This window comes from Ornithodoros turicata, chromosome 6 (assembly GCF_037126465.1).
Source record: "Ornithodoros turicata isolate Travis chromosome 6, ASM3712646v1, whole genome shotgun sequence".
Classification (NCBI taxonomy): domain Eukaryota; kingdom Metazoa; phylum Arthropoda; class Arachnida; order Ixodida; family Argasidae; genus Ornithodoros; species Ornithodoros turicata.
Genome location: NC_088206.1, coordinates 52712050 through 52729537, shown reverse-complemented (window position 1 = coordinate 52729537; position 17488 = coordinate 52712050). Strand labels below are relative to the sequence as shown.

The following is a 17488-nucleotide window of genomic DNA, read 5'->3' as shown; positions in this document are numbered from 1 at the left end:
TAAAATCTATACCACTTGGTTCTCACGTATAGGAATATTAGACTTTTTATAATACAAGTTATGATTTTGTTTATAATCATATTGATTAAGAATATCTTCTTTGATTAAATGTGTTGATCGTTTTGATATGGTGTAGCTATTATTTCCCTACATGTCGGTTAGGTTCTATATTAATGCTATGTGTTGATTCGAATTATTGCCTTATGTCTGTGCTATTCACTTCAACAGAAATTAAATTTGTGTCACATTGGAATACTATTGTGCTCGAAATTACTTACACCTATCAGATTCTCACATCTCAGACTTTTTATAATAGCACTTGAAATTTTGATTGTAATCGTATTGATTAAGACTATCTTCTTTGATTAAATGTGCTATCACTTCTGATTCATTGAAAACTTCCACTAATAAAAAATATTGTGTTTGATTTGTGATACCTATTCAATGCCATTGTATCGTACCTTTAATAATTATATTCTTTGTTACGTGTATTGTGTTCCTTCTATTTCAGATTTTTGGCTAAGTTTTTCCCATTCACACAGAGTCATAACATAATTCCTAATGACTTTAATAAATATATATGGCTATGTATGGCTATCCTTTGCATGTGAACAGCCTACTGCACACATGTTGTAGCTGGAAAAAATATGATTCAAGTCGGCTCAGGCTGAAAAATGGCGAAAGTCGGCGGCCCAGGCTGAAAAATGACGAAAGTCGACGGCCCAGGCTGAATGGTAAACGCGCACGCAGCCCTCCGGCCACGCGACGCCCACCTGTCGCGGGAAGGAAGTCGGCCCAAGTAGGAAAATTGTGAAAGAAGTCAGCGTAGGGTGAATGGTAAGCGCGCACGCAGCCCTCCGGTCACGCTCCGCCCACCACAGCAGTCCTCCACCCGAGCACCGCCCACCTATAGCGGAAATGAAGTCGGCCTAAGTAGGAAAATGGTGAAAGAAGTCAGTCCAGGGTGAAGGGTAAGCGCGCACGCAGCCCTCCGGTCACGCTGCGCCCACCACAGCAGCCCTCCACCCGAGCACCGCCCTGTTACAGGTAGTGAAGGTTTTTCGGCTGGGTTTTTCTCCTTCACCTGATTGACATCACAATTGGTACAATTCCCAGTACTATTGACTTTAATAAATATATCTCAAGTTGATTGTCATTAATAAATATATTTTGACTTGTACTTTTTGAGTATGACCCTTCGTTGCATGTCTCTGCATGTAAACCGCTCACCTGTTGTATCGGAAAAATATGTGAAGTCGGCCCAAGTATGGCCAAAGAAGTCTGCCCAGGCTGAAAAATATGCTACGATGAGCGCACGCGCAGCCACCCCCCGCCGATAATCACGTGGACAACCCTCCGCACACGCGCCGCGCGGGGAAAAATACGCGCAGGGCTCAGGGCAGGGGTCAGGAGTCCAGGTTTCTAAATCTCACCCGATTTGTTCCTCAACCACTCTTTACTACTCACAAGCCGTTGTCATATGCATTTTCTGGCAATCACTCCGGCTACTGTGAGCGCAAGATCCGTCAGCTTGCTTTTATCTCCGAGTTTTGCACCGACGTTCGCCATATCCCCGGCGTTGACAACTCGGCAGCTAACGCTCTTTCACGCATCAATGCAGTGCCCTACTTGCCATCCCCGGTGAGCGTCAGTGACCTCCTCAACGCCCAGGCTCATGACGCTGAGGTCAAGGATTACCTCGCTGGCGAATCCTCCCTTGTCCTTCAAAAGGTACACCTCCCTGGTTGCGTCGACCCTCTTTTCTGCGACGTGTCCACTGCGCATCCTCGCCCCTTCGTCCCCGAGCCGCTACGCCGCCGGATCTTCAGCGAGTACCACAGCCTCGCCCACACCGGCGTGCGCGCTACACAGAAGTCCATTGCAACCCGCTATGTGTGGCCAAATATCAACGAGGACATCCACAGCTGGACCCGCTCCTGTCTTGCTTGCCAGCGGACCAAAGTTGAACGCCACATCTAGACACCACTCAAAGCGTTCCCCACGCCTGAAGGCCGGTTCTGCCACGTTCATTTGGACCTGGTTGGCCCACTTCCCTCTTCACTCGGCTACCGGTATCTCTTCACCTGCGTGGACCGCTTTACGCGCTGGGCAGAGGCTGTACCCATCCCAGACGCAACGGCGGATACGGTCGGCCGCGCGTTTCTACTCGGTTGGGTCGCCCATTTCGGCTGCCCTGACATTGTGACCACCGACAGGGGACGCCAGTTCACCTTCCGCTCCTTCACCTCTCTTCTGAAAGCTATCGGAGCTAAGCATATGATGACGACGGCCTACCACCCCGCGGCGAACGGGATGGTGGAGCGGCTGCACCGCCAGCTAAAAGCCGCCCTCTGTTCCCAGCCTGAGCCCACTAACTGGGTTGACCATTTGCCATGGGTGCTCCTCGGCCTACGCTCTTCGCCAAAGCAGGATCTCAAGTGTAGCTCGGCGACGTTAGTCTTCGGCTCCCCTTTGTGCTTGCCTGGGGACTTCCTCGATTCCAGTCCGAAGCCTCCCCCCACCGGTGACGACTTCGCAACGCGCCTCCGTCAGCATTTCCAGGCCGTCAAACCCGCCCTACCTCGTCAGCCTTCCCATAGGAAGATTTTCGTGTCCCCAGATTTCGCCAACGCCTCTCACGCCTTCGTCAGGATGGATCATGCCAAGCCACCCCTGACCCCTGCAAATGCTGGCCCTTACAAGATACTGACCCGCAGCGACAAGGCCGTAACAGTCGACGTTAATGGCCGCCGCGAAACCATCTCCCTCGACAGGGTGAAGCCCGCTCATCTTGAGACACTCGTTGCCCCTGTGCATCTCCCCGACCTTCCCTCCCACTGTGGAGGCCCTCAACGCCGACGCTCTGTCCCTCGGCGCAAGGTTTCCTGGCATTCTCCCCTGGTTACGACCAGGGTCTAGGAGGGGAGGCCTGTAGCAGCACTAGTGCCAGCAGATGATGGCAGCTCAGTTTGAACGTGAGCGCGTAAAGCGCGATTAAACCAGTTGTTCTCCACCAGTCCAACCGGGTACGGTTGTCAGTCCATTCCTGCGCCACAATGGCGTCTGATAATAATGACGTGTGTGCCTCCTATACTTCGCCTGGTGTGCCTCCAGAGTCTCCAAGTCGAAATCCTGAAAAGTCGCCAACGCGCCATGAGAAAGTGGCCAGAAGTTGCCAGTTTCCCTTGTATTAGCCAATTCTGAAGCCAGTGGTCTGCAGGCATCATATCATATGCAACGAGCTAAGCTTCTGCATCGTAATTGTACCACGAATGCGGAACTGCCAGTTGGACTGTCCAGCATGTGCGATACACAGTGACAAATAGAAGTAAACCCTTCGGTTCAAGTTCCTAGGGTACGCGACATTTTCAGAATGGATGACATGTCCAGGGTCCTGGGTATGTCGATATACTTTAGCTTCCAAATGAAACATGACTAGAGAATGAAACAGAAGCAGCTTAGCGGCTAGTGCTAAACGAAAGAGATAGCTTACGATAAATAATGTTGGTGCCGTGATGTTACGCGTAAGGTTTGTCTGCCTATAAAATGGAGACATGTTGCGCGTTCCGCGAGGTAGGTCAGCGGATAATTTCGGCCACTGGGGTTCTCTTGATGTCCGTCGGAAATTTCCCACACACAATAGCTTATGATTGCTCGTGTATTTACGTCGAGAGGGAGGTATATTATTATACCTCCCTCACGAGAGACACCTCCCTCATGAGAGACACAACAGCGCTTAGTCGGAGGATTAGTCTTGCCCACTCGAGGGTTTTCTAATGGGTGCTGAAGTCCCAGCACACGAAGAGAAAACAGAAGGGCGATTTTCAGGACGCCGGTCATCAAGGGAGAGACGAGTAAACGCATATTTGGTACTTCGACATTATATGAGGCGCCGCGATTAAAACTCTCCTAACTTGGGTACACAGGGGCCTCAAATGTAGCGCCAAGAAGCATCCGCGATGTAGCCACAAAACTGACCAGTCGCCCTTGCCAAAATTTCGGCGCCGACAGTGAGAAAATAGCCACTTTGGTGCAACGTAGCCAAATGTGGCAACCCTGTTGCAGATGCTTGCATTGACGCAGTCCCTGTGCCTGAAGCTAATACGAGCAGTAAGAACGGCTCGTCGGACAGGGCAACTTACTGACATTGTCGCATACCGCCGGATGAAAGCTAAAGTTACACGAGAACTTAAGAAAGAAGACCGGAAGCGTTGGCATAAGTTTTGTCAACAACTTACACTGTTTGACCCCGCGAAAAAGATCTAGAGAACAATTCGATCTCTGAAGGAGACGCTCCCTCAAAGGAATCATCTCGCGGCATTGGCTATGTTAAGGGTGTAAACGAAAACACGCTAGCGACAGACTTTTGTGTGGTAGTAACGACACCGACGGCTGCCTCGACGACTCCAGTACAGAGCAGTTTTGTCCAGCGTGTGACGGCTGAAATTAACCAACATCGGCCCAGACCACCGGAGGTCATGAACCGTGACTTCCCTCTAATCAAGCTAAAGACAGCGTTGGACCTTGTGTGAACGTAGGCTCGTCCCCGGGACCCGATAAAATCACCTATGCGGCACTGCGAAACCTTGACGGGCGGTCACTCCAAAGCTTTGCTTCATAATAATCTTGTGTATAATAAATCTTGGCAACAGGGATGTTTACCATGTACTACTCGCGACACGGTTGTCTGAAATTGGCGTTCCGCTGGTTATTCTACCCTAAATCACTACTGCTACAAGACCATTCGTTTTGGGCAATAAACACGTTTCGGAGGGCAACCAAGGAAGCGCGGGCTACGGACTCACTGATCGGCAAATTCAAACAACCGTGTCGCGAGCAGTACATGGAGGAAGCCATTAGTTTCAGGCAATCCCCCCCCCCCCTCAATGCCCTATCCTCCTTTCGCCCTGTGAGCCTGATAATCTTCATGGGAAAACTGATGGAGAGAATGGTTTGGCACCGTCTCGACTGGTGGCTGGAAAAGCAAGGTCTGTTCCATCACGAAATGGCCGCCATATTGGTGGGCCCAACGCATTCTGTCGTCTGCATTTAGTTCAAGTGGGGCTGCCCGTATTTTTTAAAATTTACCTTAAAAGAAAGGGCATGCCATGCCAGTTTTGTTGCAGCTTTGAGTACACTTCACACGGACAGAGAAAGAGGGATAATTTTTCGCAGGTAAGCTCTTTATTTTGAGGAAAAATCTGTTTATTCGTATCGCATACATCTGACAACTCGGTCTTGTTTGCATAGCTACTTCGCTGGTGCCATTACGTACTAAGAAAGTATATGTGGCAGCTCCTACAAATCTCAAGACCATGTATTTTCTATAAACAATGCGCTTGTGCTTGCAGGTTCCCCTCGCAGTCGCTCAGCTGTGCCGAAGAAGCGGATGCAGAACCTGCGCCAATATGCCAATTTGTTCCACTGTTCTTTTAATTTGTGAGGTACGGTGGAAGTAAATAAACTGTTGTGTTAACCTCGTATGTGCAGTCGCTCCTAGAGCGTGTGTGATAAGTCATGCATGTGCATGCTCTTAGTGCACAGCGCTTCGAATTTCTGTAATGAAATACGCTGACAGCTGAACAACTGCAAACCACTCATGACAATAACATTATTTTAAGATGAGGAATGGGGAGTTTTATTGCCAAGGTCTATACTCCACCTCATTGCTGGTGGTGATGTGGTGAATAAAATAATGAGCCCATTCAGAATAAGGATCGAGGTCTTATTGCAGAACACACACACAGACACTCGTAGAGCATAATACGATAAAGGAAAACGTCAAACGAGAACCGTACAATACCAAACCATAATGACGAACGAGAACCGCGGAACACCACACGAAAACCGAACAACAAACAAAAAATATAAAAACGGAAGTACCTTACAATAACAAACAGTGTGAAACCTTTCTGAGCAAAAATAATTAATTTTATAGGTTGACATTCACCAAATTCACCTTCATGCGTATGCGCCTTGTGCACGACAGTTACGAACCCCTACTCGGAATACAGGCAGCGGAGAAGAAAAAAAAAGGCAATTACCATTAAAAACTACAGGAACACGGCTGAAGCACGTTTGGAATACATCACCACCCTGAATCCTAAGAATGATGCGTGCTAATCAGAAATGAGGAGCGTTTAAAGCGCAATAAATACTCCAAATCAAATCGCTTCCCATTGTTTCCTATGGGAGCAGCCGGCGCCAGTGGGCCCTCCAACATGGCGGCCGGTTGTCGCACCTCTCTCCCACAGGCCCCTCTCCTATGCGCGATCCAGCCTTTATACATAGAGATCAGTGGTGTCAAAGTGGGCGTGTTTATCCGTGCATCTCTGCATCCGTGCCGTGTGCCCGTGCATTGAAATACGTAGTTCGTACACTTTTTGGGTTGAACAGGAAGCGACGTTCACATCTCGGAGCTGTAGACGAAGATTAACACGTGTGAACAGATGAATACAATGCATCCCCTGTTGCTGGCCCAGCGAAAAAAAAGAAAAAAAAAAGAAATAGCTTCATAGGACGAGCGGCCATGATAGCGTGAATGTTAGCAGGAATCAACTGTGCAAAAACGATGTCATGTTTTCTTGCAATGAACCTATATAATGGCCACTCATTGAATAAATGCAAAGGTCTAATCACTACGTGTACGTATAGCTCTGGGTAAGAAATTCCTTCCTAATTTCTATGTGGTCATCACGATGCCCTGCTCTTTGGAGTTGTCAAAATCTGTAATAACAGTACGTATTTCGAATTGATATGGTTCATTAAGGCTGATACGATTTACTTTTCTGTGTTCTCGTCTGGTATTGTTGCCTGGGCGAGGAAAAAGGAATACAACGCAAACGAAGTGCGCGAATGTAAACATGCCATGGCTAATTATGCACTACTTATTATTCATACTGCTGACGTTCTCTGACGTTATTTATTTACAATCGTAGTAGTCCGCGCAACGGATCGATGGCGCTGACCATCTCCATCATGGCGTCATTCTGAAGACACGGTGTCTATGGGAGTTGCGCTACCTGATTAGATATACCTTGCTCATCGGCAGATCGTCGTATCAATTTTCTTGGACATCAAGCGCGCATATGATACCGTCTCGCACATTTGTGTGCTTCACGCGTTGCGCTTTTTTGGGGTATCCGGTCGACTCTTCAGCTGGCTCCAAGGCTTCCTTACGGACCGAACTGCCGGTGTCCGTACATCCCAACGTCAAAGCTCTAAGCATCATGTTCATCAAGGAGTCCGACACTCTTTAATGTGGTGATGGCGGGCCCAAAATCGATAACTCATCGAAAAGTCGCATTCTCTGTGTATGTAGATGACGTTGCCCTTTGGACAGTAGGAAAATCACGGCCAGCCATTCAGTGCCGCTTGCAGCTGGCTTTATATAACGTATATACGTACCTCACAGAACTTGGGATGGACGTTTTGTCCGAAAAGTGCGTCGAGCTCCCTTTCACACGCAAGGCTATGACAAATTTCCCTCTTTGGGTTGGGTTGGGTTGGTGGTACGTTGAGCCTGTACGTTCCCATCGCCTCCTTGGCGTGGTCGTGGACTCGGACCTGCGCTCCGCTCGCCACATTAAGCACCTTGAAATCAAAGTGCAGCGATGGATCCCTGCTATTCAACATCTTTCTGGCTCAGGATGGGGCTGTGATCAGCTCTCCCTTCTAGCAGTTCACACGGCTTTGGTGAGGGCGACTGTGCTTTACAGCCTTCCAATCCTGTGGAGGATTTCCACAACATCATTGGATACCCTTCGGACCCTGTATGCTCGAAGCCGTCGTCTCTGCTTTGGAGTTCCAAGAATGGCTGAAACAAGGTAAGTCCTGGCTGAAGTTGATGAACTCCCGATTGAGGTTCTACGTGAACGTGAAACGGCTCGGCACTTCCTTCGTTTGTGTGCACACATTCCCCGTCACCAGCTCCTCAGGAAAATTAGGTACCGCCTTGAAAGCGACTTCTGTCGAGTAGAGCAGAGGACACGCCAGTTCCTCACCGGCTTCGTAGCTAAAGACGTAACCCCGCCGGAAGCCCCCTGAGGGCTTAATTACTTGCTCGCGTAACGAGCTAACGAGGGGCGGGGCACCCGTCGAGAAGGGCATGTGATAAAAGACGTGCACGGCGCTCCTCGCGCGACACGTGACGGATGTAGGATGCCACGCGCAATGCGCAACGTGCCATTTGAATTTCCCGCCCGTCTTTATGAATTTCGCGGCACTCGCTAGCTCGTTAGACGTGCAATAGGTACCACCCAGGTTCGTATGTCTTCCGAACCTTCAGGAACGAAGAAACCAGGTTACCCTCAAGTCATTCGAGCCCATTTTAATGCTCTGGTGGACGAGAAGTTTTCGTCATCTGCAGCAGTCACAGTAGGGACTTGACTTCGGTCCTTATTGTGCAGGGGCGTATTATTTCATTCCCCGCAATGTGTGTCGCCCTTGGCGATGCATTTATCGTCTCAAAATAAAGTTCTTGTTGTTATGATCTTATAAATCACTTAAAAGAGTGTATACGTAAGTGATTTATCCAGACCCCCCTACAGCCCAAAACGCCCCAAAATCTGCAGGAGACACTCTAAAATTTAATGGGATTGCGCATATTTCGTCAAAAGCCAAGCCAAGATGCCGAAGCTACCGCACGACGAGTGTGGGAGCAGCGCTAATAGGTTTGTCGGGAAGCAGGAATTCTTGGAATGTTGTGGATGTAATCGTGCATTTCACCGCAAGTGCATCAACGTGGGCCTAACCGAGTATAATTTCTTTATGGAAAGTGGGAAAAGCACCTTCAAATGCACGGGATGTTCGAAGCGTCGTCAATCTTTGACTAAGCCTACTACCGAGGGGGGGGGGGGGTATATATAAGTTTAATAAACAGGAGGTGGCGTCCACACAAGGAGAGGTCAGCCAGACCTATGTCGGCTTGCTACGCCCTGGTGGAGCAAAAAAGAAAAAAAAAACCGGCCGGTTTCCTTGCAGTGGGGGCGAGTGCCAAGGGCCGCGGTTCTCAGTTTACAACGTAACACTCAGCTGGGTGTCCTGTAGGTATTGCAGGAGAGCCCTTGTAACGGCTCCCTGCTGTTGGCGTGCGACGGGGCCGAGAAGCACGGCCAGTGGGAGCGAGCCGTGTCCCAGGAGTTGGAGGCGATTGGCGAGGACAGCGCGGGCTGCAGAGTACTCCGAGCAGGTTAGTAGGAGGTGCTCAACGTCTGCTACTGCGCCACAGGTAGCGCAGCTAGCTGAGCGACGCTTTCCGACCCTGCACAAGTATTGCGGTGTGTATGCGACGTTGAGTCGGAGACAATGCAGCAGCGTTTCTTCTGCGCGGACGAGCTGCTGGTATGGAGCGAATTGCATTGTCGGGTCAATGGACTGGATATACGCACTGGAGCGTACAGCGTCTTCGACAGAGCGACGCATTTCGGAGGCACACCACTCGCGGATCTTTATAAGACAGGCGGACGATGTGAGCGGCATACTAGCTGGCGGGCCGACGTCTTGGTGGGCACGCCTCGCGGCGGCGTCCGCTCGGGAGTTCCCACTGAGGCCTATGTGGCTGGGAACCCACTGTAGCCGCACACCGTGGCCTGAAGCGCAAAGAGAGTCGCATGCGGCGATGATAGCCGTTACTACCGAGGGGGAGGATTCAGAACTTCCCGCTTTTACAGCAGCGGGTTCATCAGCAGCTACTACGTCGGAGAAGATTCCTGATACGATTGAAGGCATGCTTCAGGTACTGGTTGCTGAAATCAAATTTCTGAGAGCTGAGAACCGGGAGTTGCGTTCTGAAGTACGTGATCTACAAAACGTGTTTGAGGGCAGGCAGACATCCCGGCCTAAAAGTGTAGTACCTATTACTTACGCTGGAGCTACAGTTTCGATGCCAGCGACTGGTGTGAGTGCTGTGAGTAAATCAGTTGGTCATCAGTTACACAAGGATTCTGTGGTGAACGTCGAGCGTGATTCGCGAAACATGATATCTCGAGTATTGCATGGTGCTGCTTCTGGTAGCCCAACAGAAGCCGACGACGTGGATGCAGATGGATTTAGGCTCGGAAGGCCACGGCGCCGACAGAAAACTTGTGTCGGTAGCGCTGAATCTTCTAGGGTCGCCACTGTTCCACGCGTAACTGCCCCCCGAGCACTCTTCGTGTCAAGGCTGGAGCCTTCTACGTCTGTCAGCGACATAAAGTCCCTCTTGGAGCCTATTGTACAAAAGAAGCCCGTACGTTGCACGAAGCTGACTCCGAGGTACGAAGGTTATTCGTCTTTCCATATAGTCGTCGACGATGATCTTTTTGAGGCTATAAGCAAGCCTGAAGTTTGGCCCATGGGGTGCACCTTCCACCAGTTCTTTGGCAGGCTTGATATGTCTAGAGTAGCAACGGAAATCCTACAACCAGAAGATGATGAATAAGAAAATATTTGCCTACTATCAGAATGCTCGTGGCATTCGCACTAAAATGGATGAGTTCAAGGCGAACGTTGTCGCAAACGAATTTGAACTCATTTGCATAACTGAAACGTGGCTCCATAAAGGTTTCCTGAATGGAAATTACTTTCCAACGGATTACGTGATGCATCGACGTGATAGGGACTATGAGAAAACCGGACAGCGTTTCGGCGGTGGAGTTCTGATCGCAGTTAGAGCGAACATGCGAAGTTATAGGAGGCACGACCTTGAGACTTACCCTGAATGTGTCTGGACTGAAGTCCCTTCTGGAGATGGCTACAGCCACCTCGTGGGTAACTACTAGTTTCCTCCACGTTTTTGTGAGGACTCGTTTTGTGAACATATTGCGAATATGAGTAGAGCTATAGATGTCACGAAATTTAGAGTGCATATATATGGAGACTTTAACATTGCTGGGATTGACTGGACTACGGATGTTATTTCAAACAAAGATGCTCAGGAAGCAAGGAAAGCAAATGGCCTGTTTGAGTTTATGGATATAGGTGGTTATTATCAGTACAATAGTCTAAGGAATTGCTCGGGAAATGTTCTCGATCTTTTATCGAATTGTGGTGTTGATGGTATTGTGCCTACCTGTGCCCCGCTTGTCAAGCCGGATTCTTTTCATCCGCCGTTTATTGTCTCTTACATGGGTAAGGGACGTAAATATCGTTCCCAGAGCTATCCATCTTATCATTTTGCTAAAGGTGACTATCTAGGGCTGTACAAATATTTTGATACGTATGACTGGTCGTCAGTATTGAATGATAATAATGTAGACTCTGCGACAGAGAACTTTACCTCGGTGGTTAAAAGTGGCTTAGAACGTTGCATACCAAGGAGAAGTGTATCGTCTTCCTATTACCCTTCGTGGTTTTCGAATAGACTAGTTTATTATCTTCGAAAGAAGAAACATTACCATAAGAAGTTCAAGGCTACTCAATTGAATGTTTGGCACGAGAAGTTTAGGGTCTGCCATACGTTAGTTAAGCATTTATATAAACTGGACTTTAAAGCCTATCAAAGAAGAATCGAGTACAGTTTATACAGTGCGCCTAAGAGTTTTTGGAGATATGTGAGACAACATACCAAAGACCATATTTCGGCCATACAGTTGGTTGATGACACGCTATATTGTTCTGAACCTCAAGACGTGGCGAATAAGTTTGCGTCGTTTTTTAAGGCATGTTACACTAACTACTCTTAAATGTCAAACACTTGGATGTAAATAATGAGTGGTACGACTCCTTATCGTTTGATCATATAGAATCTTATGAAATTAGTTTGGCTTTGAAAAAGCTGAAGCCGAAACGTTCCTTTGGTTCGGATGGTATCCCGGGGTTCATTGTCAAGGGATGCGGTGAAATATTTATGCCCATATTGCTTCATCTTTTCAATTTGTCCTTGAAGTCTGGTGTTTTTCCCTCGTTGTGGAAAAGTGCCGTTGTAGTCCCAGTACATAAATCGGGATCGGGATCGGTTACTTCGGTTGCCAATTACCGTCCGGTTTCTCTTCAGTGCAGTGTCTTTAAGGTATTTGAGCTTGTTATACATTCAAGACCGATGCGTTACTTTAAGCACAAGATATGTGAGGCTCAATATGGCTTTATTCCTGGAAAGTCCGTTGAAACAAACCTAGTAGAGTATGTCAACTATTGCGCCTCTCGTGTGACGGATCGGGGGCAAGTGGACACTGTATATTTTGATTTAACCAAGGCATTCGATAGAGTAGATCATTGTCTGCTATTGCACAAACTTGAAAGGTATGGAATTTGTGGAAAGTTATGGAAATGGTTTCAAACCTATTTGACATCGAGGAGAAATGTTGTTCGGATACAAGACTGTAGTTCGGATGTGTACTCGTCGCTATCTGGAGCGCCGCAGGGGTCCAACCTCGGTCCTCTGCTTTTCGTAATTTTTGTTAATGATATTGGTAATGTCGTCCAACACTCTAAGCTTCTCTTGTACGCCGATGATATTAAGTTGTTTTTAAGTATACGGGATACTGCGGATTGCTCTCTTCTTCAGAGTGATATTTCAAACGTAAACAATTGGTGTTGGGAAAATGGACTTATGATCAATCCCTTAAGACAAAAGTCTTGACAGTGACACGGAAAAAAGACAGTGTTAAAGTGAATTACGCCATTGATGGTACTGTCATCGAACGTGTGTCTGTCGTTCGAGACTTGGGTGTCTACGTAGACTGTTCTTTATCTCTCCTAGAACATGTGCGTTTGTTGGTTAGGGATTCAACAAGACTTTTTGGAATTATTTGTCGTGTAACGAGTCACTTCCGTGACCTTCATTGTCTTGTGTATTTATACTGTACTATTGTACGCACGAAACTTGAGTTCGCCTCCGTAGTATGGAATGGATTATCGAACAGTTCTTCTGGTCCACTTTAATGTGTACAGCGGCGTTCTGTGCGGGTCGTGTACGATAGATATTTTAGGAGAAGTTGTTATTTTGACTATTTGTCAATATTGTCTAGGATCGGTATGGGCACGCTGTATGGGAGGACGTGTGTGCGTGACGCTATTTTCCTATTTAAAGTTATCAATGGTATGTTGTCTTGTCAGGAATTTTTATCTTCTTTGTCGTTCAAGGCTCCGCTTAGGCGTTCTCGACTGTTACTGCTCTTTTATCCGTTGATGCCGTCCATTATGTCCCCGTCGTCCAGGCTACAATTAAGATTTAACTCTTTACCGTACGATGTTGACCTTTTTGGTAGTGTTACCTTGTATAAGAATTCTGTTGTTGACTACTTAGAATATTGTCTTCCATGATGATTGGTGTTTTATTTTAAGTGCAACATTTTGAGGCTTTTAGCTGTTATGTGCACTTTCTAATAATAAAATAATAATAATAATAAAGCATGTAGAGACACCCCCTTGCTTAGCCCAACCCCCCTCCCCCAAAGACGGAATTCTGGGTAAACCACTGATGGGTAAACTGGGTAAACCAAAGAAAAAGCAGAGCCTGTTATCCTCCTTCGACATTCGACAAACGACTGGACTACGAGGTTGCGCCTTACGATGGGTTGTGGTGCTTAAGATATAAATAACAAATAAAGAATATCCAGTCTACTTTCTCATCTCAGGGGTGCCTGATGCTCTTTATGTTATCCGTGATTCGTTTTGTAACAGTGGATATTGCCCAAATGAAGAAATAACAATGCTAGATTGTGTGAATACGAGCGCAATGTCTGGATGAAGATAAATGACGTCTGACATTGAAGTGGTACCGGGAGTCTATCTCGTGACACAGTGGGAAGCTAATTTGGACTTCTGGGTCACGTCCATGTGACAGCTGAGAACCTTTCATTTGAAAGGCAAGCGGGAGTCCAGTCTGTCTGGCTTTCGACGCCTAATGGCATTCTGTGTGCATAAACAGCCACTAATCTGTGTGCGTCGCCTTCTTTGATGTACGCACCTCTGCGCGTGGAATGAGCGAAAGTTTAGTTTAGCTCGTTCAAAAGAAGTTTCGCGTTACTGCTTCCATAGGCGAAGGGAAAGGTGCAAAACGTCGTAGTTCCAATTCACAGATTACTGTCAGCCGAATTGCGAACGTGAATGATTTCTTCGACTTGCCCCCCCCCCCTCATTCTTCCTTGCTCTTAATTATTTGTCACACAAAGAAAACCTGGATCCCCAGTAGAGGACAAAATTGGTCTCTCTGTGTATTCCGTCGGTGCTTCGCGCTTCATCGTCTTGTTTGTATTTTCATCAGTTGCCCTGTTGCAAAAGAAAAATTGTACCTCCTTGTGAACACAATGGAAATTACTGTTCTGAGGCTGAAACAGACAAACAGACGAACGCAGCAGAAGCATCAAGGTTCCCAGGAACACGAAATATTGAACTAGGCCAGAAATATTGCCATTAATTTTTTAATTGAAATATTTCAATGTATATGCCTTTTGGTTTGGCAGGACTACGCGTCCATCCTTGTTGGCTCCATCAAACTCGTTAGGCGGGAAAAAGAACGAGGTCATAGTTTTGTAACAGAATACTGCGCATAGTAATGTCGACTATACACAGGAGCATGTTCCAGCGTTCTAGCACTCCTACTCATTAAATCCCTCAGACGAAAGGAGGTAATAGGAATAAAAATATGAATATATCTGTATACATGGTGTTTGCTCTAACGTGCCCAGAAATTTTATTTAAAGCGAGCAATAAAAGAGAAAAGAACGCTACTTTTCAGCTACTTTACTAAGAAACAGGTTCTACTAGTGAAGCATGCAGTACCTGTTTCTTACTCAAGTAGCAGCAAAGTACCACTTCCTTTTCTTTTATCGCTCGCTTTCAATATAATTTCTGGATACGTTAGAACAAACACCCTGTTTTTGCTGGGTGATGAGGCTATTGTTCCTTTTACTCGAGTATACAATTTTCTAAATGACAGTGGATATCTTAATGAACTGTGAACGTACAATGAGCTCTGTTCTTACCCCTTCATGTTTTTTAAGCCACCACTCACCGAAGTTGTTTTAATATGGGCATTTCAAGTTTTAACTATGTTCATCACATTACCTCGTTGTTTGGCGCATTATTGCCCTAGCAGCTTTTGCGTAAAAAAACTCAAATCATCATCAACAAACATCCGGTATATATATATATATATATATACAAAGGAAAAATAGCCGAAGCTCTGTGGCTGTACGTTGAGCACATGTTTATAATTTGATGGTGCACTCCCAGCCGATGACAGCTGTTTCGCTCTACTTGGAGCTTGTCAGCGCGGCGCAGGGAAGTGGCACGATCTTAATAATAATAATGGTACCGTGATGTTACACATAAGGTTAGTCTGCGCAGTGTGGCGACATGTTGCACGTGCCGCAGGGTAGGACTGCGGATGATTTCGACCACCTGGGGTTCTTTTTGACGTGCGCCGGAAATCCCTGACACACAGTGCCGGAAGTGTGTTCTAAAAGTGTGTCTCGGCGAGACATCAATGTTCCACGGTGACAGCGCCACTGGTGGAGGCCGCAGTGCAAGCCAGCAAGTACATATACAAAGGAAAAATAGCCGAAGCTCTGTGGCTGCACGTTGAGCACATGTTTATAACTTGATCGTGCACTCCCAGCCGAGAACAGCTGTTTCGCTCTACTTCGAGCTCGTCAGCCCGGCGCAGGGAAGTGGCAGGATCTTGGGTCGGCGCTTACAATGCGTCCCTGTGTGACAGTGTATGGTATGTGTGTCTCTGTGTAATGGTGTGTATCTGTACTTGCTGGCTTGCACTGCGGCCGTCACACGCAGTCACGGGCGGCGCCGTCACCGCGTAACACTGATATCTCGCCGAGACACACTGTTAGCGCCGACCCAAGATCGTGTCACTTCCCTGATCCGGGCCGACGAGCTCCAGGTCAGGTCAACCAGGCGGATAGCTGATCCAAAGAGCGGATTGGTACACTGCTCCGCGCAAGAAATCTGTAAACCGAAACTGATTATTTACTTGGGAAAATCACTAAGTGTCGACGTTTTTTTTTTTTTCTTGGAATATTTTTCGCTGGAGGTCCCGATGCGTAAAACAGAGGTTCCGTAAGCGTGCAAAGTAAAATTTCAAAGTTAGGATGTTCATTTAATTAGTGAGCGTATGCAAATGAGCCATTCAGTACTCGGTTCATGGCCGATGTCCCAAGGATCTTTACCAAAGAAATTTCTTCGATGGCGCCACCTCTTCACGAATTATCGAGTCGGGGAAATGCCAATGAAAGGTCTCTTTTTACCCCACCGATGCGAAGAGCGTGCCGAATTTACTCAAAGTAATGGTAATTGACAGGAATATTGAGGAGCTGTCCCATCGAAAAAAAAAAAAAAGAAAAACGAAGAAGCCGAACATTATGCTTTTCGGAGTACCCAGAGCATAGCACTCGAGGACTTTTTTGAGCGCAATTCTCAGTTGTCTTGCGACGTACACCTTCAATTATTATTATTGAGCGCAATCGTTGTTAGTCCGACGACAGGAGGTTGCAAGCCCAGCAGCACAGAGTGATAGTAGAAAGAGATAACACAGGTATGGCTTATCGCATCTTGCTTCCGCTGGGATCATGCCTTCCTCTCCCAATTTCAAGAACTGTCACTTTTTCTGCTATCACTCTTTGGGCTGGGTTTGCAACCTTCCTTCGTCGCACTAACAACGCTGATTGCGCTCAAAGAGTCGTCGAGCGCTATGCTCTGGCTGCTCCGAAAAGCACGATGTTCGGCGCTTTTTTCTGTTGGGGTAGCTCCTCAATAACCCTATCAATTATCACAAGTCCGAGTAAATTCGTCGCACACTTCACATTGGGGGGCCGGGGGGGGGGGGGGGTTAAAAAGTGACATTTACTTGGCAAATTTTCGAGTTGAGTTCCCAAAAAGTTACATAATAAAACTTACGTCACATTACATTCACATCAATTGGTGGCAAAAACCTATAAGAACAAATGCAGTCGACCGCATCATTCTAGGTGACGTAGTGTTTTTTATTACAATTCAATGACACGTTTTCTTGGACACCCTGCATACAGGGCGTTTTTTTATTCGGTACAGAAGTTTTATAAAAAAAGTAGCAAAGCAAAATAGATGCCGTCTTAGTAGGTAGGTTGGGTTATGCGGCCGGGCGAGCATACTGTCGGACAGCGCTTGCAACTACTGGACGGCTAATTAGCCCACGCGCACTTTAGCGCAAGAATGCCATCGTGCACGGGTGAAATGCTCCTTCCGTTTGACAGCAGCTCATCAAGGTTGACGGTCTTGAGTTCACCTTGACATCTTCGGGACTCTATGGTTGACAATACATGGATTATCGCACAATCACACACGCTTCTCTATCGCACAGGGAGCATTATATTAGCCATCTTTGATCCTCAACTCGGGGTGGTACCGGCGTGGGTGCGGAAACAAGATGGCGCTCCTGCTCTCCCTTGGACCTCAGTGTCGATACGGTGGTAATAGTGCTGAAAGGGCTCGCCGTGGGCAACGTCACGACTAACACCCTGGGGGAATGCGCGTTTTGGGCCGACTTCTAAGGGAACTGTGCCGACATATGTAT

The 17488-nt window shown here is 47.3% G+C and overlaps 1 protein-coding gene across 1 annotated transcript; it reads left to right on the top strand.

Annotated features, from left to right (window-relative positions):
• The first annotated feature begins 2280 nt into the window (after positions 1–2280).
• Positions 2281–2919, top strand: LOC135398628 (uncharacterized). The gene has a single exon (XM_064630013.1). The coding sequence runs from the start codon at positions 2281–2283 to the stop codon at positions 2917–2919; it is 639 nt and encodes a 212-aa protein (XP_064486083.1).
• The last annotated feature ends 14569 nt before the right edge of the window (positions 2920–17488 follow it).